Source organism: Electrona antarctica, assembly GCF_951216825.1.
Source record: "Electrona antarctica genome assembly, chromosome: 16".
In the NCBI taxonomy this organism is placed as follows: domain Eukaryota; kingdom Metazoa; phylum Chordata; class Actinopteri; order Myctophiformes; family Myctophidae; genus Electrona; species Electrona antarctica.
The window spans coordinates 5,006,478-5,028,045 of record NC_136797.1 but is presented as its reverse complement, the minus strand read 5'-3'; the positions used below and the strand labels follow the sequence as shown (position 1 = coordinate 5,028,045).

Sequence of the window (21,568 nt, the reverse complement as noted above, 5' to 3'; positions counted from 1 at the left end):
CCAATTCGACAGTTATTAGGCCGGACCCCCATTTGAAAGGATATGCCTGGGACCACCCCACAAGAGAAGATGTTTACGGCGCTCTAGCAGTGATTTTCAACCGTTTTAATTTCAAGGACCCCCAGTTTGACCTGCATTACTCTACGGCCCACATTTAATGGAAATGACAAAAAAATCACTGTTAATGTAACTCTGACAGTGTACAAATGGAACCAAGTGGACCCGTCAGGGACCAGGGTCCATTTGTACACTCTCCGAGTTACAGACCCTCAAGTACCTCCAGGGGTCCCCGGACCCCACTTTCAGAACCGATGCCTTAGTCTGTTTGTTCAGCATTTGATACGAAGTTCTCGCCTAGCAGCGTGAACAGATTGCAGCAGGGGTTGCAAGTGTCTTTGATGATCCACGAAAACCTTGGATTCCACTGGCAGTAGTGAGTGACCTGATCGTGGCCAGTTCACTCTAAACAGTAGTGAGTGACCTGATCGTGGCCAGTTCACTCTAAACAGTACGTGTGGGAACAAATACAGAGCAGAGATGTATTATTTAAGACTACTGATGAGTGTCAGTGAATCGGATGTGATGCTGCATTCTCACCATCTGCGATGGCACCATGGCCGGGTGCAGACGCAGATCTCTCTAGGCTCGGTGTTGAATGCAGAGCTATAGTCCACTCACAGCATTCACACACAACAGTTATATTCCGGATCTTTTGATTATTTTGTTGATGTGTAAATTGCAGTGTGTCCAGCGTGGCAGACAAGGAACAAACAAAGTCCATCTAAGCATTTTCTGACAAATGAGGTCGGTGACAACAAGTCTCCAGCCGTCAGACGTGTATGTTGGAATGCCTGGGGACAACTGGGGCACAATGGCCGACATCTTGAACATGAACAACAGCATGAGAGGATGAAAACATCAACTCTCGAACCAGCTGGTTCGCAACTGCTCTGAAGATGCCGTCCCGGACCCCATAAGGGTGTAAGGCCCATATGTCCACCACAGCGTAAGTAAAATGAAAACAAAAACGCTAAGCGTTCTCCTAAAAAAACGCTTCCAAGCTCCCCCGAGTTGAAAATATTTAAACTTACGGTGTGATCTCTTCACCTATTCTACAATGTTGATCTCTTCACCTATTCTACAATGTTGATCTCTTCACCTATTCTACAATGTTGATTTAATCTCTTCACCTATTCTACAATAGACGGCGGCGACTGTGGCTCAGGAGGTAGAGCAGGTCGTCCAATGATCCATGGGTCAGCGGTTCGAATCAAGGCTCCTACTGTCTACATGTCGAAGTGTCCTTGGGCAAGACACTGAACCCCAAATTGCTCCCGATGTGCTGGTTGGTACCTTGCATGGCTTCCGCCGCAATCGGTGAATGAATGGGTGAATGTAATGCACAATCTATGTAAAGCGCCTTGGATAAAGGCGCTATATAAATGCACCATTTACCATTTACCATTTACAATGTTGATTTAATCTCTTCACCTATTCTACATGTTGATTTAAGCTGGTAACGCACCAGATAAGTCAGAGTGCGATGGTCAGAAGAAGGTTTTCTAACTTACAGTGCCCGGAATGTGAATGTGTATAACACAGAATAGAGGCTCAGTGCCTCGTCACACATGCTGGTATTTCCAGCAGAACGTCAATACGGAACACTTCCATTGAAAACAATTAAAAACAGGAAGAAATTATTCTGTGAACAGTCACTAAGTTTGCCTATCATATATGTGGGCACCTATTAAAGTGCCAAAACATGTACAGATTGATGATTGATGATGATGTACATTAAGAGTTCAATTTACGAAACAAAAAAACTGCCATTGTTTCAAGTCTCCCTCTTCACTGTATCCATCTCAACTCAAACTTTATTTGACCATGATGTCCAAAGTCAGAGAAATTGTTGAACAGCAAAAGACAAAAGACAAAGAAAACCAATGCTATGATGAATGAAGTGCAAAAAGAAAGGCTAGCAATTCACACAGGGCCACAGATATACACTTGATTAGAGTTATAGGCCAAGGGAAAAAAATAAGTATTTAAATCCAATAGTGACTACAGCACCACGATTATGAAGGGGGGTAAGCTATTCCATAGCCTAGGGGGGGTCATCTGAAATAAAGTAAATAATGGTTGCACTTCTGGGGCCAGCCGGAGCTGAAGTCCTTTGACAGATTAGCGCCTAGATACCAATGTGCATCACCCATTCACATGCTGACTGTGGATGCAACCGTGCAAGGCACAGCCTGCTCCTCACGGACACTGGTCTTGCAGTTAGCCCAAGACATCGACTGATCTTGCTCAAAGACACTTCGACATGAGGCCAGGGAAGAGCCAGGGGCACCAAGTCGGGAAAAACCCTCCGGTTGCCAGGCTGTTGCTTTTACCTTACCTCCTGAGACACTGCCAGGCTGTTGCTTTTACCTTACCTCCTGAGACACCTTACCTCCTGAGACACTGCCGCCCAAAGTATTCTGCCTTCTTGCTCTCCTCGCCTTCATCACGCCGTCGTTTATTCATAGACCAGAGAGGACGAGTGTCACACTGCGACAGGGGGAACATGCTATTGCCCTCCTCACACTGAACGGAGGGGGTTACCTGGGGCTTGAATAAGCAGGGGGTGCTGTGATGCTCAGGGAACCTCTTCACCATGGGGGCCCCATGCAGGCTCTTGTTGGCCCCAGCGGGCAGGGGCTTGGGCACTTGCTGGTGGTACAGCCAGGGGTGCCTGAGCGCTTGGCTGGGCGTGAGGCGCCTCGAGGGGTCCCAGTCCAGACACCTCTTTATGAAGTCCATAAAGGAGGGGTCCTCACAGCCCTTGAGCGCGACGCTCCACTCCTTGCTCGCCGGGGGGCCTCTGGTCTTGCCCAGGCGGGAGCGGGACCCCGCGAGCACGGTGTTCCCCGTGGACAGCGTGGTGACGCTGCAGTAGCGCGGGTGGCCCTTGGAGTTGATGAAGTTCTTTGTCCGCTTGGCCTGCTCCAGGACCTTCTGCGGAGGCATGCCCAGCAGCTCCATGACGCAGGCCAGCTGGTCGCCTTCGTCCTCGCCGGGGAACAGAGGGTAGCCCGTCAGCAGCTCGGCCAGGATGCAGCCGAAGCTCCACATGTCGATGGGCAGGCCGTAGCGTGAGCCCAGGATCACCTCCGGGGCGCGGTAGTAACGAGATTGGATGTAAGTGTACACCGGCTGGTTCTCGAAACAGCTGGAGCCAAAGTCGATCACCTTGACGCCGCTGTGTCCCTGCTGCTTGAGCTGGATGTTGTCGGGCTTCAGGTCGCAGTGGATGATCCTGTGTCTGCTCAGCGCCTCCAGACACTGCAGGATGGAGAGGGCGAACTTCTTGACCACCGGCAGGCTGAAGCCCTGGAACTTGACCGACTTGATCAGCTCGTAGAGGTTCATGCTCAGCAGCTCGAACGTCATGCAGATGTGGTTGCGGAACACGAAGGTCTCCAGCAGGCGCACCGCGTTCATGACGCCGCCGTGGTCCTGCTTGCGCAGGTACTCCAGGATGCGGATCTCCTCCTGCGCCTGCCGGTGGAAGTGCTTCTTGTTGCGCACCATCTTCAGGGCCACGTACTGGTGCATCTTGTGGTCGTACACCTTGGCCACCTGGCTGAAGCTGCCCTTGCCGATCACCTTGAGGAACTCGTAGCGGTAGGCCAGGTGGTCATGCGTGACGTGGACGTAGTGGGCGTCCTCGTCGTCGTAGCCGCAGTTGTTGCTTCCGCCGGCGGAGGCGGACGTGGGCCTCTTCTTGGCGTTGATGCCCAGGAAGTAGACGTCCGGGTAGGACTGCACCTCCGCCTGCTCCAGGGGAGTCAGCTGGGAGCGGAAGCGCCTCAGGGCCTGCTCGGGAGTCAGAGGATTGGCGTGCTTGTTGACAGTGACGCCCATGCGGGCGCCGCCGCCGCCTCCATTCCCAGTTCCCTGGGAGCCGGACGAGTCGCCGCTGGAGCCCTTGCTGTAGCCGGCGCTACTGTCCCTGCTGGACTCCTTGGACTGGCTGGACACGACGGGCGTGGGCTTGCCTTGCGACTGACCAATGGTGCCGGTGATCTGGGCGCTGGTCGCTGTGGTAACGGGTTTGGCGTTGTGGTTGTTGTAACTGTGGTCTACGTATACGTGCTTCAACTTCAGCTGAGCACCTTGCACCAGGACCTGATCCCTCATCATGCGCTGAACGGTTCACCACAATGCGTGTCGCGGAGACACACACGCTTGTATCTGCGTCCTCTCCGAGGATGTGGTCTGTTCTCATGTATAAAGGCTGTGACGTCAGAACGCTGATGACGCCGCCTGCCCCGAATCCGTGTGATTGGCCGAGAGCGGGGCCAAGTTGACTCAGCCTATAGGCCTAAATGGGGTTCTGTGAAGAATCACCATGTGACTCCCGTTGGAAAAGCATTGAGGTGGCCATCAAACACAGGCAGAGCACAGAACATAATGTTCTTTATGTGTGAATGAGGCCCTAATCAGCTGTGTGCGTTTCAGTCAATATGAAATTGCCTTTTTCAGGGTTGTGGATATTAGTTTAACACTTTGAAAACAGGGCTGTGCCGAGAGCACTGAGGGGGCAGGGGCCAACACCCAAGAAAAGGGGAAAATATGCGCGGGGGACCCCCTTGAACTCACTCAAGGATCCCTTTGGGAACCACTGCCCTAAACCGCTGTCCTATAGAGCACGGTGTGCATGCATGCGTGCGTGCATGCGTGCGTGCATGTGTGCGTGTGTGTGCATGTTGCATCATCAGCCATTGATTGTTTACTGTTGGAATGTCCTATAGTTTAGATATATCTCGCAATATTATCTTTGAACACTTGGTGGCAGTCATGAGAGGCACACCAAAAGTTCTCAGCAGCCAGTATCACAGAAACTTACAGAAACGTACAGAAAAAGGATTTAGATTAAAAATCAAAATACTCTTACAACTAGAAAGGCACAATTCTGGGAAATTACAACTGTGGTTGCACCGACAATTTCAAGCTTTGAATCACAGGGACCCCAAAAGGTTTATAATGAATAGTCTGGTTGCCTTCCACAAATATCAACATTTCTGCCAGATTGCTTTTACCAATCCAGGCTACAAATAAGTTACTATTGGAATGCCATTGACAATGAACAGCCAGCTTTGATTGTTTGTATAAACTGATTGATTCAATCAATCAATCAATCAGTTCAAGCACAACTCAATACAAAGACTGTTAACTGTGAGTGGACGACACCATAAAGCATTACACTTGTTTACAAGAGGGTCCACCTTGTTCAATTCATCAAACCATTTAGAGACGTACAAATATACACTTACACAAGCCAAAGAACAGAACATAAACATTGTGTAAACACAAACACTGAAGATGAAGGTGAGGATGCAAATTGTGATTGGCCGGAACTGGATAATGTATGATGATGTACGATAAGAGCGCCCCTCACTTCACACGGGTGTGATTATTTTACTTATTTTTAAAGAAAATCATGTTCTGTAGTGAAGACAGCAGTATAATGCTCGCACAAAGCAAAGCAAAGCAAAGTTACTATATTTACCCAGGGTAACTGGACTAAGCATCAGATACTTGTTTACAGCCAGGCCCTGCTCATAGAACATTTCATGGTAGTGGTTCAATGCCTTGCTCAAGGGCACTTCAGCGGTGGTAATTTGAACGTGCCGGTCCGGGGATACGAACTCATGGCGACCTTCCGGTATCAAGACCGCTCCGCAAACCGTTCGGCCACTGCTGCACACCAACATAACAAAAGGAATATCCACAGGTTTGGCAGACTGAGGATGTTTGAATGCATCTGTTCCCACGTACCTTTACGTCCTTCATGACTTGAACCGCAGAATCTTTACACTATATGTTGTGGGTAAGATTAGGGTAAATACAGAGGCAACTATAGAGCACCGGTCTTCAACCTTTTAGCAGCTCAAGGACCCCCCGAGCTGAGAGAGAGATGAAGCAGGGACCCCCACTACGTATAACATTGTGTTGCAGTCAGATGAAACATTGTCATAGATTTCATAGATACTTTATAGTCTTGACATTTATTTTTGAGGGGCCTACGTCCAGCTTTGAGGGTTTACTGTAAACACAAGCATTGAACAAAAGTGAGGACGCAAAATTGTGATTGGCCAGAATGAGATGATGATGATGACGTATGATGGTGAGAGCCCCCCCGTCACTTCACACGGGTGTGATTTTCTCTATTATTTTGGATTCATGCTAAAGTGTATTTTCAGACATTTTAAACTCTGAATATTTAATCAACTTGACAGTTGGTTCTGTACTTGGTCTGTTCCTTTTTCCTCTACACACTCGCAGCAGGAGACGTTGTGAGTTTGAGCTTGTAGATCTACTATTTCCGGCTAATGTTCCCCGCCACAAAAAGTTGAAGACCACTGAACTAGGGGGTTTAACCGGTTAATGTTGTCACCATAGGCCTGGAATTTCGTCTTCATAGGGAGTTAGGGACAAGGCCACTTAGCCTTTGGTCTTGTAAACGTTTTGAGAAAAAACTAACAGAAGAGAGAAAAAACTAAAACAAAAAACAAAGGACAAAAAGGAAATAAATTGAGCGGAAACATTTTGATTTATAACATACAGAACTGGGCTAAATACATTTGCTATACTATTAAGTCCACTGAAATAATTAATTGAATGTATGTTTTAAGTTAAGGAATGAATGATGTATTTAAGTTATAACTATCACAGGATTCCTCCCAAGCGTCACCCGGATGTAAGCTCTGCCCCAGGCCAGCCGGGACCCCTCCGTTCATGTGAGCTCTGCCCCAGGCCAGCCGGGACCCCTCCGCTCATGTGAGCTCTGCCCCAGGCCAGCCGGGACCCCTCCGTTCATGTGAGCTCTGCCCCAGGCCAGCCGGGACCCCTCCGTTCATGTGAGCTCTGCCCCAGGCCAGCCGGGACCCCTCCGTTCATGTGAGCTCTGCCCCAGGCCAGCCGGGACCCCTCCGTTCATGTGAGCTCTGCCCCAGGCCAGCCGGGACCCCTCCGTTCATGTGAGCTCTGCCCCAGGCCAGCCGGGACCCCTCCGTTCATGTGAGCTCTGCCCCGGGCCAGCCGGGAGCCCACCAGAAGTGTGACCGTGGACCCGGCCTCACAGTGCACGACCTGGACCAGATGTGGACCAGGCCCCTCCATGGAGCCCACCCTGTCTATCTCTCTTCTATTCTTTCTTCCTATTCCCCCTCTGTTTTTTCTAGTGCTGTCTACGTAACATGCTATAAGTCTGTATAAAATGCTATCTAAGTCTACATAAAGTTCTATCTAAGGGGCTAGGGCAAGTGCTACGGGCCATGATGGAGTCTGAAAAGGTGGGTTTTCAGACTACGGCGGAAGATTGGGAGTGAGGCTGCAGTTCTGATTGTAATGGGAAGTGCATTCCATAGTTTTGGAGCCAGAAGGGCTTTGGGACGTGTTTTCTATATTTTGTTTGGGACGTGTTTTCTATATTTTGTTTGGGACGTGTTTTCTATATTTGGGACGTGTTTTCTATATTTGGGACGTGTTTTCTATATTTTGTTTGGGACGTGTTTTCTATATTTGGGACGTGTTTTCTATATTTGGGACGTGTTTTCTATATTTTGTTTGGGACGTGTTTTCTATATTTTGTTTGGGACGTGTTTTCTATATTTGGGACGTGTTTTCTATATTTTGTTTGGGACGTGTTTTCTATATTTGGGACGTGTTTTCTATATTTGGGACGTGTTTTCTATATTATGTTTGGGACGTGTTTTCTATATTTTGTTTGGGACGTGTTTTCTATATTTGGGACGTGTTTTCTATATTATGTTTGGGACGTGTTTTCTATATTATGTTTGGGACGTGTTTTCTATATTTGGGACGTGTTTTCTATATTTTGTTTGGGACGTGTTTTCTATATTTGGGACGTGTTTTCTATATTTTGTTTGGGACGTGTTTTCTATATTTTGTTTGGGACGTGTTTTCTATATTTTGTTTGGGACGTGTTTTCTATATTTTGTTTGGGACGTGTTTTCTATATTTGGGACGTGTTTTCTATATTTTGTTTGGGACGTGTTTTCTATATTTTGTTTGGGACGTGTTTTCTATATTTGGGACGTGTTTTCTATATTATGTTTGGGACGTGTTTTCTATATTATGTTTGGGACGTGTTTTCTATATTATGTTTGGGACGTGTTTTCTATATTTTGTTTGGGACGTGTTTTCTATATTTGGGACGTGTTTTCTATATTTGGGACGTGTTTTCTATATTTGGGACGTGTTTTCTATATTTTGTTTGGGACGTGTTTTCTATATTTGGGACGTGTTTTCTATATTTTGTTTGGGACGTGTTTTCTATATTTGGGACGTGTTTTCTATATTTTGTTTGGGACGTGTTTTCTATATTTTGTTTGGGACGTGTTTTCTATATTTGGGACGTGTTTTCTATATTTTGTTTGGGACGTGTTTTCTATATTTGGGACGTGTTTTCTATATTATGTTTGGGACGTGTTTTCTATATTTGGGACGTGTTTTCTATATTATGTTTGGGACGTGTTTTCTATGTTTGGGACGTGTTTTCTATATTATGTTTGGGACGTGTTTTCTATATTTTGTTTGGGACGTGTTTTCTATATTTGGGACGTGTTTTCTATATTATGTTTGGGACGTGTTTTCTATATTTTGTTTGGGACGTGTTTTCTATATTTTGTTTGGGACGTGTTTTCTATATTTGGGACGTGTTTTATATATTTTGTTTGGGACGTGTTTTCTATATTTGGGACGTGTTTTCTATATTTGGGACGTGTTTTCTATATTTTGTTTGGGACGTGTTTTCTATATTTGGGACGTGTTTTCTATATTTGGGACGTGTTTTCTATATTTGGGACGTGTTTTCTATATTTTGTTTGGGACGTGTTTTCTATATTTGGGACGTGTTTTCTATATTTGGGACGTGTTTTCTATATTTTGTTTGGGACGTGTTTTCTATATTTGGGACGTGTTTTCTATATTTGGGACGTGTTTTCTATATTTTGTTTGGGACGTGTTTTCTATATTTGGGACGTGTTTTCTATATTTGGGACGTGTTTTCTATATTTGGGACGTGTTTTCTATATTTTGTTTGGGACGTGTTTTCTATATTTGGGACGTGTTTTCTATATTTGGGACGTGTTTTCTATATTTGGCCTTAGTCCAGTGAGTTTTCCATCTGAGGTCCAGGACCAGCTGGCTGAGGGGGGCATCTCTCTAGAGTTCCTCTGTGTATGAGTGCCGCCTTGTTATGGGGTCACTTTTTCTTAGGTGGTTATAAAATATTCGTTTTGATTTTGAGAGCGGGTATCGTCCTAAATAATTCTGTCCTGCATCAGGCTGCAAGTGCATTATTATTTGGTGTTTTCAGCTGGATTCGGTGCAGTGCAGGGTGTCTCAGTTTGACGTTTATCCCAAGTTTTCAAGATCTTATAGTGTGCTAATGATTCCCAGATCTCACAGCCCTAGAGGGAAATTAGCTCCATAATAATAATTATAATGCTTAAAACACCCAAAAGGGGTTCCCGTCTAGAATGTGTTAAAAAAAGGGACCTTTGACTTGGGCTGGTATGTCTGTGGTCTTACTCCACCCCCCGAAAACCACTACCCCATCTGGAACCACTCATGGAACCAAGTTATAAAAACCGCTACCCCATCTGGAGTTAGTTATAACCGACGGCACAACCTCCTCGCTTGTGGCATTTTGTTGTTGAATTTCAATCCAGACAGATTGCAGTCGCAGAAAGTAGTCTATACAGATGAGCGATAGCCAGGCATTTAGAGGATTCAGAATCTCTCCATTAAAGTAGTCTATACAGATGAGCGATAGCCAGGCATTTAGAGGATTCAGAATCTCTCCATTAGTAAAGTAGTCTATACAGATGAGCGATAGCCAGGCATTTAGAGGATTCAGAATCTCTCCATTAAAGTAGTTTATACAGATGAGCGATAGCCAGGCATTTAGAGGATTCAGAATCTCTCCATTAAAGTAGTCTATACAGATGAGCGATAGCCAGGCATTTAGAGGATTCATAATCTCTCCATTAATGTAGTCTATACAGATGAGCGATAGCCAGGCATTTAGAGGATTCATAATCTCTCCATTAAAGTAGTCTATACAGATGAGCGATAGCCAGGCATTTAGAGGATTCATAATCTCTCCATTAATGTAGTCTATACAGATGAGCGATAGCCAGGCATTTAGAGGATTCATAATCTCTCCATTAAAGTAGTCTATACAGATGAGCGATAGCCAGGCATTTAGAGGATTCAGAATCTCTCCATTAAGGCAATCAAGGCATCATTTATTTTCCTTTTTAGTTTCTACTTTAACAGAATGGCCTCCCAGATTGGGAAGATGCGTGGCGGCTATATTTTGTTTGGGACGTGTTTTCTATATTTGGGACGTGTTTTCTATATTTTGTTTGGGACGTGTTTTCTATATTTGGGACGTGTTTTCTATATTTTGTTTGGGACGTGTTTTCTATATTTGGGACGTGTTTTCTATATTTTGTTTGGGACGTGTTTTCTATATTTGGGACGTGTTTTCTATATTTTGTTTGGGACGTGTTTTCTATATTTTGTTTGGGACGTGTTTTCTATATTTGGGACGTGTTTTCTATATTTTGTTTGGGACGTGTTTTCTATATTTGGGACGTGTTTTCTATATTTGGGACGTGTTTTCTATATTTGGGACGTGTTTTCTATATTTTGTTTGGGACGTGTTTTCTATATTTGGGACGTGTTTTCTATATTTTGTTTGGGACGTGTTTTCTATATTTGGGACGTGTTTTCTATATTTTGTTTGGGACGTGTTTTCTATATTTGGGACGTGTTTTATATATTTTGTTTGGGACGTGTTTTCTATATTTGGGACGTGTTTTCTATATTTGGGACGTGTTTTCTATATTTGGGACGTGTTTTCTATATTTTGTTTGGGACGCGTTTTCTATATTTTGTTTGGGACGTGTTTTCTATATTTGGGACGTGTTTTCTATATTGTGTTTGGGACGTGATTTCTATATTTTGTTTGGGACGTGTTTTCTATATTTGGGACGTGTTTTCTATATTTTGTTTGGGACGTGTTTTCTATATTTGGGACGTGTTTTCTATATTTGGGACGTGTTTTCTATATTTTGTTTGGGACGTGTTTTCTATATTTGGGACGTGTTTTCTATATTTGGGATGTGTTTTCTATATTTTGTTTGGGACGTGTTTTCTATATTTGGGACGTGTTTTCTATATTTTGTTTGGGACGTGTTTTCTATATTTGGGACGTGTTTTCTATATTATGTTTGGGACGTGTTTTCTATATTTGGGACGTGTTTTCTATATTATGTTTGGGACGTGTTTTCTATGTTTGGGACGTGTTTTCTATATTATGTTTGGGACGTGTTTTCTATATTTTGTTTGGGACGTGTTTTCTATATTATGTTTGGGACGTGTTTTCTATATTATGTTTGGGGCGTGTTTTCTATATTTTGTTTGGGACGTGTTTTCTATATTTTGTTTGGGACGTGTTTTCTATATTTGGGACGTGTTTTATATATTTTGTTTGGGACGTGTTTTCTATATTTGGGACGTGTTTTCTATATTTGGGACGTGTTTTCAATATTTGCTCCATAATAATAATTATAATGCTTAAAACACCCAAAAGGGGTTCCCGTCTAGAATGTGTTAAAAAAAGGGGACCTTGGACTTGGGCTGGTATGTCTGTGGTCTTACTCCACCCCCCGAAAACCACTACCCCATCTGGAACCACTCATGGAACCAAGTTATAAAAACCGCTACCCCATCTGGAGTTAGTTATAACCGACGGCACAACCTCCTCGCTTGTGGCATTTTGTTGTTGAATTTCAATCCAGACAGATTGCAGTCGCAGAAAGTAGTCTATACAGATGAGCGATAGCCAGGCATTTAGAGGATTCAGAATCTCTCCATTAAAGTAGTCTATACAGATGAGCGATAGCCAGGCATTTAGAGGATTCATAATCTCTCCATTAAAGTAGTCTATACAGATGAGCGATAGCCAGGCATTTAGAGGATTCAGAATCTCTCCATTAGTAAAGTAGTCTATACAGATGAGCGATAGCCAGGCATTTAGAGGATTCAGAATCTCTCCATTAGTAAAGTAGTCTATACAGATGAGCGATAGCCAGGCATTTAGAGGATTCAGAATCTCTCCATTAAGGCAATCAAGGCATCATTTATTTTCCTTTTTAGTTTCTACTTTAACAGAATGGCCTCCCAGATTGGGAAGATGCGTGGCGGCAAAGATGAAATAGTAATAGAAGCAGAAGAACCGCTTCACAATCCGAGCGGTCGCAATAAGGACAAAAAAGCAGAAAAGGCAAAAGACACCGGAGCTGTATGGATCGAGAAGGTGACGGACGAACTGACACAGAGTCCCGTGGCGGCAAACGTGTCTTTCGGCTTCATCCTCATGGCCATCGAGAAGATGCTGGAGATGCAGTTCGAGTGTCCCTGCAAGAGCGTCGCGAGAAACAGACTGTCCGCGTCTTTCTTCTTCGTCGTTCCAGGCTTCATCGCCTTCCTCCTGATGCTGGCCATGAAGATCTGGAAGTGCATGTGCGGCGATCCGGCGTCCATGTTCCGCCACGCCATCCAGAGCGTGGTCCCCGCCGTCATCTGGCTCGTGCTGCTGTTCCTGGACGGGCGCTACCTGGCGTGCGCCATGACCGACTGGGAGGGGCGCTTCGTGGAGCTGGAGGGCTCGGCGCCGCAGAAGTGGTGCGAGCCCTTTGAGAACGCCACCTGCATCTACAGGAGGAACAGGCCGGGCACGCGGCAACAGTGCATGCTCAAGTCGCAAGGGTTCACGGTCACGTCGCAAGGGTTCACGGTCACGTCGCAGGTAAGGACCTCTTATGTCCCGATAGGACAGTTGTTTTCAACCCATTTAGGCCCGACGTCGAAATAAATAAAAAGTCTTCTGAAACAATATATATTCAAAGATTTGTGCCACATTTTCACGATTTAAAAAAAATAGCAGACCTACAAGCTCGTAGCGCGCCACTCGGTGGCGCGCTATGAGCTTGTAGATCTGCTATTTTTCAATAGCTAAATAATGCTTAGTTGAAACACCAAAACGGGTTCCCGTCCAGAATGTGTTAACCTGTGGGTCACGGGAGGGGCCGAGTGGGGGGGGGTCCTCACATGATTTATTTTTGTAGATCTGCTATTTTCGCAATATACCTTGAGGAAACCTCAATTGAACACCCTTTACGTCTGTGTGTTGTTTCGAAAATATTGAACCAATGGAAAGTATAGTAAAAAGTGCTTTGGACTCCATTGGACCCTCAAAATTTCTGCTAAAGCAACTAACTCCACCACCTCTTCCCCTCTCATGGAAGTAACTGACAATATATAAAGTTACAACACCAACCCCCCCCCCCCTCTCTCTCTCATTAGCAGGCAACAGTGCAGCACTATCTCTCTCTCTCTCGTAGCGCCACTTTTAGTACTCATTGGTACTGGTGCTCATAGTCACACACACAAACGTAGTTGAACACGGACATTGCTGTTCCTTGGAGTGGTTGCACCACTCAATTTCTTTTTTATATTTTTTAATTTCCTGAAAAATGAACATGTTGGAGTTATGAGACCCTCTGCGTTAGAATATGCAGTAGAAAAACCCTTTAAACGTTGCAATGATGACGCCTTATCAGTTTTATATATATTGTATATTGTTTATATAGTTTGGACAATACAAAAATAGTTTTTCCTAGAAATATTTGCCAGCATGGTAATGTTTCCACTGCCTATAGCACGGGTTCTCAAAGTGGGGTATAAGGAACGAAATGGACCCTTATGGTTCTGTAACTCAGAGAGTGTACAAATGGAACCAAATGGACCTGTTAGGTTTGGTTCCATTTGTACACTCTCTGAGTTAAATTAACAGTGGTTTTACAATATAAATTGGGGTACCATGAGATAGAAATGCCATTAAATGGGGGGTCCGTAGCATAATGCGTGTGAATTTGGGGGTCCATGAAATGAATGTGTTTCGGAATCACTGATAGAGCTGTACAAATCCTCCCTTATCCTCCCGGGGGTCACTGGCATATGTTCTCAAATGGGGGGTCCGTGGCCTAATAAATGTTGATTTGGGGGTCCCTGATACGAAAAGGTTTGGGAACCACTGGCCTATAGCTGTCTGTCTGTTTGTGTCTCAGTGGGTAGGCATCATCCTCCTGGCTGGCTGTCTGTTTGTGTCTCAGTGGGTAGGCATCATCCTCCTGGCTGTCTGTCTGTTTGTGTCTCAGTGGGTAGGCATCATCCTCCTGGCTGTCTGTCTGTTTGTGTCTCAGTGGGTAGGCATCATCCTCCTGGCTGTCTGTCTGTTTGTGTCTCAGTGGGTAGGCATCATCCTCCTGGCTGTCTGTCTGTTTGTGTCTCAGTGGGTAGGCATCATCCTCCTGGCTGTCTGTCTGTTTGTGTCTCAGTGGGTAGGCATCATCCTCCTGGCTGTCTGTCTGTTTGTGTCTCAGTGGGTAGGCATCATCCTCCTGGCTGTCTGTCTGTTTGTGTCTCAGTGGGTAGGCATCATCCTCCTGGCTGTCTGTCTGTTTGTGTCTCAGTGGGTAGGCATCATCCTCCTGGCTGTCTGTCTGTTTGTGTCTCAGTGGGTACTAGGCATCATCCTCCTGGCTGTCTGTCTGTTTGTGTCTCAGTGGGTAGGCATCATCCTCCTGGCTGTCTGTCTGTTTGTGTCTCAGTGGGTAGGCATCATCCTCCTGGCTGTCTGTCTGTTTGTGTCTCAGTGGGTAGGCATCATCCTCCTGTCTGTCTGTCTGTTTGTGTCTCAGTGGGTAGGCATCATCCTCCTGGCTGTCTGTCTGTTTGTGTCTCAGTGGGTAGGCATCATCCTCCTGGCTGTCTGTCTGTTTGTGTCTCAGTGGGTAGGCATCATCCTCCTGGCTGTCTGTCTGTTTGTGTCTCAGTGGGTAGGCATCATCCTCCTGGCTGTCTGTCTGTTTGTGTCTCAGTGGGTAGGCATCATCCTCCTGGCTGTCTGTCTGTTTGTGTCTCAGTGGGTATAGGCATCATCCTCCTGGCTGTCTGTCTGTTTGTGTCTCAGTGGCGACTGTGGCTCAACAGGTAGAGCAGGTCGTCCAATGATCCATGGGTCGGCGGTTCGAATCCAGGCTCCTCCTGTCTACATGTCGAAGTGTCCTTGGGCAAGACACTGAACCCCAAATTGCTCCCGATGTGCTGGTTGGTACCTTGCATGGCTTCCGCTGCAATCGGTGTATGAATGTGTGTGAATGGGTGAATGTAATGCACAATCTATGTAAAGCGCCTTTGATAAAGGCGCTATATAAATGCACCATTTACCATTTACCAGTGGGTAGGCATCAAACTCCTGGCTGTCTGTCTGTTTGTGTCTCAGTGGGTAGGCATCATCCTCCTGGCTGTCTGTCTGTTTGTGTCTCAGTGGGTAGGCATCATCCTCCTGGCTGTCTGTCTGTTTGTGTCTCAGTGGGTAGGCATCATCCTCCTGGCTGTCTGTCTGTTTGTGTCTCAGTGGGTAGGCATCATCCTCCTGGCTGTCTGTCTGTTTGTGTCTCAGTGGGTAGGCATCATCCTCCTGGCTGTCTGTCTGTTTGTGTCTCAGTGGGTAGGCATCATCCTCCTGGCTGTCTGTCTGTTTGTGTCTCAGTGGGTAGGCATCATCCTCCTGGCTGTCTGTCTGTTTGTGTCTCAGTGGGTAGGCATCATCCTCCTGGCTGTCTGTCTGTTTGTGTCTCAGTGGGTAGGCATCATCCTCCTGGCTGTCTGTCTGTTTGTGTCTCAGTGGGTAGGCATCATCCTCCTGGCTGTCTGTCTGTTTGTGTCTCAGTGGGTACTAGGCATCATCCTCCTGGCTGTCTGTCTGTTTGTGTCTCAGTGGGTAGGCATCATCCTCCTGGCTGTCATCGGTTTGGCCCTCTTAGAGTACATCATCGGAAAGCACTTCAGGAAACACTACAGAGAGGAATACGGACCCTTGGAACGGAATAAGGAAGCTGGCCAGACGGTGGGTATACCAGCAGAATAATGATTTGATCTATTCAGTGGTGGGAAAAGTACTCAATTGTTTTACTTAAGTAAAAGTACCAATACTGCAATTTAAGAAGTACTTCGTTACAAGTAAAAGTATGGAATTGAAAATGTACTTGATTAAAAGTACAAAAGTATCGGCATCAACATGTACTTAAAGTACAAAAAGTAAAAGTACTCATTGTGCAGAATGTGCCATTTCACAAGTTCAAAATGTGTACAAAATGTTCAAATGGCCGAAATATAGGGTTGAAGTGGTTAATGTATGGTTTCTAATCAAAATTTAAATCGTTAAAAGTAACTAGTAACTAAAGTTTTCAAATAATTGTAGTGAAGTAAAAGTACAAATTTTGGCTCTGAGATGCAGTGGAGTAGAAGTAAAAGTACTGGAAATTGGAAATACTCAAGTAAAGTGCAAATACCTCAACATTGCACTTAAGTACAGTACTTAAGTAAAAGTACTTAGTTACTTTCCACCACTGATAATGATGACGTTGCTACAGCTATAAGAACTATTAAAGAGCTGGGCTAATTATCTTCTGTTTGTCTAGGCAACGACGAAGCCGGAGAAGATGGATGCCGATGAACGATCGTCAGGTGTGTATCTTCATCTACCACCTAACCTGCATATTCACCCATTTTGACCTGAGATCAGATTCTAAAAATGTCTTCTACATCCTGACAGTTTTCTGAAAAAAGTTTTCTATGTCAGTCGTTCTTCGATTTTTCAAAAATAGCAGACCTACAAGCTCAGAGCGCGCCACTCGGTAGTCATATAGTCTCTTGAATAGTTTTCATTTAGTTTTAGTCACATTTTAGTCACCTGGAATGTCTTAGTGTTAGTCTAGTTTTAGTCGACTAAATAGCATAGGATTTTAGTCGACTAAATCTACAGTTGATTTAGTCGACTAAAATGTGTTTTGGCGGTTCTTGGTGCTGTCGTAATGACTGTTTTTACACTTGCTGAAAATAGCCGATCTACAAGCTCACAAAATAGCTTGTAAATCAGCTATTTTCTGCATGCAACCAAGTGTAAAATGACTTATACTGGATCTCTTGTCCACTAGTCCCTTCTTAAGATTTTAACCTAGTTTGTATTTGTTGACAAAATTGTCAATATATTTAGTCCTAGTCATCATAGCTTAGTTTTCATTTAGTTTCCATTTAGTTTTCATCAGTGAACATCAAAACAACACTGGAACACGCAGTAATAATTCATATTTTAATTGAGTTTAATTTAGAAGAAAGCTAAATAAAACGGTCATTCTGTTGTCCACTTTGAAATGACGTGTGTGTGCTGTTCTTTGACAGAAGCACCTCTGGCTCTGGGACAAGCTCACAAGACTGAGAGGTCTGAAGAGACAGCTGGAGGTTTGAACGGACAGTCCGGCTAGCACCGTGTCAGGGGTCAGAGCTGGTCTGCAAAGAGAAGAGAGACACCAGGGACTCATGTGTGCTTTTCTTGGGTCCTGATGACCCAGTGATTGGGAACCTCTGCTGTACATCACAGCCCTATTGGACCGCCATCCATCCATCCCACCCCGTACAACATGATCACAGAAGAAGATATGGTTTTATTTATTTTTTATCCCACGATTTTGTAACCCATTTTTCACCCCTGTGTCAATTATCTAATGTGATCCTGGGCTCTACACACCCTCCGCCAACCTAGTCCCCATATATGGGGGACATGGGGAGAGCAACGGACTTGAACTCATGCTTCCTTCATGCCTGAGTGTAAGATATGGGTTTAAATAGAGCGCCGAAGTCCTGACGTCACTCGTTCGTCCCCTCGGTTATGCCTGGTTCACGGAAGTAATTTCTCTATGGAGAATAACATGGGCTCATCTTAAAATCGTTTGGTCCAAGCTGTCGTTTGCGACTGTCAGTCACTCATTATGATAGTCTGTTTATATAGCGAAAATGTAACTAATTAGTAACAATAGCGTCAGTTGATTCTTCATATCCATACGAGTGAAGCGGCCTGGATGATTTGTTTATTTTTCAAACATAGTTATTATACGAGGCGATCTAAGATCCCCCTATGGGGATTACAATGCAAATAAAAAGTACATGAACCTGTGGATTTGCGTCCACAGGTAAATGTGTTATATGTGTATGCTTAAAATGCTCTACATGGGCAACTGGTGGCCCGGGGGCCACATGCGGCCCCCACCATCACCTAATGCGGCCCACAGGTTAATATCAGAATACTGATATATTATTGATTTCAGCTGTCACAATTCCAAACATGCAAACATGACCCACTTTAATTACTTCAGTCTATATTAGTAGCTAATTTGGATTTAGTTCGCAAAGTTAACATAACTATAACTAAATGCATTTTAAATTAAATTAAAAGGTTATTTTCAGGATTGCAACGCAAAAATGGCAAGAAATAATTGAGGATTTCAATTAAGATAATAGCAAAAAATAGCTGATCTACAAGCTGAAAACGTGACGCAGTGCGACGCGTTTTGAGCTTGTAGATCGGCTATTTTTGCTACGACAGTAATATGCACTGTGGCCCTCTGGAGTGAGTGTGGACAGATAGTGGCCCTCTGGAGTGAGTGTGGACAGATAGTGGCCCTCTGGAGTGAGTGTGGACAGATAGTGGCCCTCTGGAGTGAGTGTGGACAGATAGTGGCCCTCTGGAGTGAGTGTGGACAGATAGTGGCCCTCTGGAGTGAGTGTGGACAGATAGTGGCCCTCTGGAGTGAGTGTGGACAGATAGTGGCCCTCTCCATCGTCAAACTTGCACATCCCTTCTCTAAATACAGTCATAATGATACGCTTATGCAGTCGCTATATCTGTGAATTAATAGTATGTGTTTCGTGTTTCTTTCTGTTTGTAGTTATTACCTAACTCCGCTAACTCTGAACAACTTGTGCTATTGTTTAGCTAGAAAAGGGGTGGGCAACTGGCGGCCCGGGGGCCACATGCGGCCCCCACCTTCACTTAATGCGGCCCGCAGGTTAATATCAGAATACTGATATAGTATTGATTTCAGCTGTTACTGATTACATGAATTACTTCATGACTAGTATTAAAATATTATTTTTGTATCAAATTGTAGTTATATTAACAGTTGATATAAGTTAACATAACTATAACTAAATGCATTTGAAATTCAATAAAACGGTACTTTTCAGGATTCCAATAATAAAATCACTAATCACTAATCAGCACAACTGATGATATTTCTAATGTGATTAATTAGTTCTCAAATCTTCTATTAACGGCTAGGTGTGCTGTCGTGCTCATTTCAGCACGGCTGAAATACAATATACATATTTCATTCCACTTTTGTCTTTTTTCTCCTTTTTTGGGGCGACTCCTCTGTGTACCACCAGAGGGTGCTCAAGTACCACTAGTGGTACTATAGTACCAGTGGTTGGGAACCTCTGAGCTAGACATTCTGCACTGATTTGGTGGTCAGGAGGAGCATCAAAAAGAATGCTCCCAATGGGTGACTATAGATGCACATGCATGGAGTGAGTGGGAAATCGAGTGGAAAAGTGCATTAAACGACATTAAACTCAATCAGATAGGACTTTTCTGTTTTGATGATTGTCTGGGCTGTCAAGGCCAGAAAAGTAGTTGTATGCCACTCAGTATATAGGCGTTCCCGCATAACTTCCGCGTATGAAGATGATGTCACACGCATACCCTCTATAGAATGATGGAGGAAGCTGTGACGACACTAAAAGTGAGTCGACCCAACCTCTTGAAAACAGTGCAACAGAGTGTTTTCAATTCACCATGCAGCAGATCTTTCCCAGGCTCTCTCTCTCTGTCTCTCTCTCTCTCTGCCAGACATATGCAATTAATTATTATGTGAGGAGACAACAGGATACAAATACTGCACTGTTATGTGTTTTCATGCTCATTCACTGAGGGCTTTGTTATGTGCTGTGCACTGAAGTGTTGCCAGCTTTTGTGAGAGTAACAAGCAACCAGGTAGCCCGAAAGAAGTGACTATAGGCCACATCAGCTATTTGAAAATAGCCGATCTACAAGCTCACAACACAATTCTTGTAGCTATGGGGGTCCCTGATCACGAAACAGTTTTCAGATGATTATTTTGGGGGTCCTTGTCATAGACATGTTTGAGAACCACTGGTTTCAACAGCATTTAGGAATGGAAGCCCAAATTAGCAACTGCACTTTAGAAACAAGCCAAACATAAAATAAAAAACCCGCAACTACCACTACAAGCAACTACAACTACAAGCGACATTACAGAAAAACAAGCCCGAAGTATAATAAACAGACATGGCAACACTGCCAGGATGTGGGGGAGTCAGTATACATTCCTCCACACTTAAGACATCAAAGGGGGCTGCAGCCTCTGCCCTTTAACCCCGTCTGTGCCAAACTCTCACAAACGTGTGTAATTGTATAGAAATGCCGAGTGCTGTGTTGCACACTGAAAATAGCAGATATACACTGTCACAAAGTCTCACAGCACGACATGTTGTGAGCTTGTAGATCAGCAAATTTCCAGGCTGGAATTAGAATAAAACTAGAACTGCACTCTGTCGAGTGCCTACTTGTTTGTTGCACACAAGTAGGTCATAAATGGCCTACTAGTGCGCAAGCAGAGCGCGCAAGTACTGTCGACCGCTACAAACTGTCAAATCTCAGCTTCTCTTTGAAAGAACGATTGAAATATTGAATTATTAGGTTTAGCTATTTGCTACGTACCTACTTTTTGCACGTAAAAAAGTAGTATTATGAAGTATATCGTAATAAAGATGTGGATTAAAGGACCCAATGCCTTCGATGGTGACGTATATCTCGATCAGTGTCGGGTGGATTAAAGGAAATGCCTCTATGTATATGTATATGTAATTTGTAAGTTGATTAGCGGTATACTGTGGTTACTTTTGATGCGTATGCACCGTCCCAGCATATGACGTCAGGGTATAACTGGCGTCATATGCTAGCTCTCAATGATGACTAGCTCTCAATGATGATGTAATAAAGATGTGGATTAAAGGTCCCAATGCCAGAGTGTAATTGGTATAAAAGAATATAAAACTATTATTGACTCTGGAATGTGATAAAAACTAAACAAAAAAAAGATTTCTGTGAATTCAAGGCTGCATGTTTTGATTGATTGGTGTGAATTTTTGATTTCACAGTATGCAGAATGGGTACATTTCAAACAAAAGCACAATGAGTCAATACAAAAACTGTTACTTAGGACGAACCATGATAAAGCATTGCTGTCGGGAGGAAACCTCATAACTCCATTGTTTAGGTTTTTCATGTTTTGGCATAAATCAGTGCTATTGAACACCCTTTACGTCTGTGTGTTGTTTTGAAAATATTGAACCAATGGAAAGTAGTAAAAAGTGCTTGGGACAAAAACTGATAAAAAAGCAACTAACTCCACCACCTCTCCCCCTCTCATGGAAGTAATAGACAATATATAAAGTTACAACACCAACTTTGATGAGGCTGTATTGCTTTGTTTTAAAA

At 44.2% G+C, this 21,568-nt stretch overlaps 1 protein-coding gene across 1 annotated transcript; it reads right to left on the bottom strand.

Moving 5' to 3' along the window:
* Positions 1-2,448: 2,448 nt before the first annotated feature.
* On the bottom strand, positions 2,449-4,182 carry LOC306940222 (dual specificity tyrosine-phosphorylation-regulated kinase 2-like; the record flags this gene model as incomplete). The annotated part of the gene is made up of 1 exon (XM_079525245.1): positions 2,449-4,182. The coding sequence occupies one exon, from the start codon at positions 4,180-4,182 to the stop codon at positions 2,449-2,451; it is 1,734 nt and encodes a 577-aa protein (XP_079381371.1).
* Positions 4,183-21,568: the final 17,386 nt, after the last annotated feature.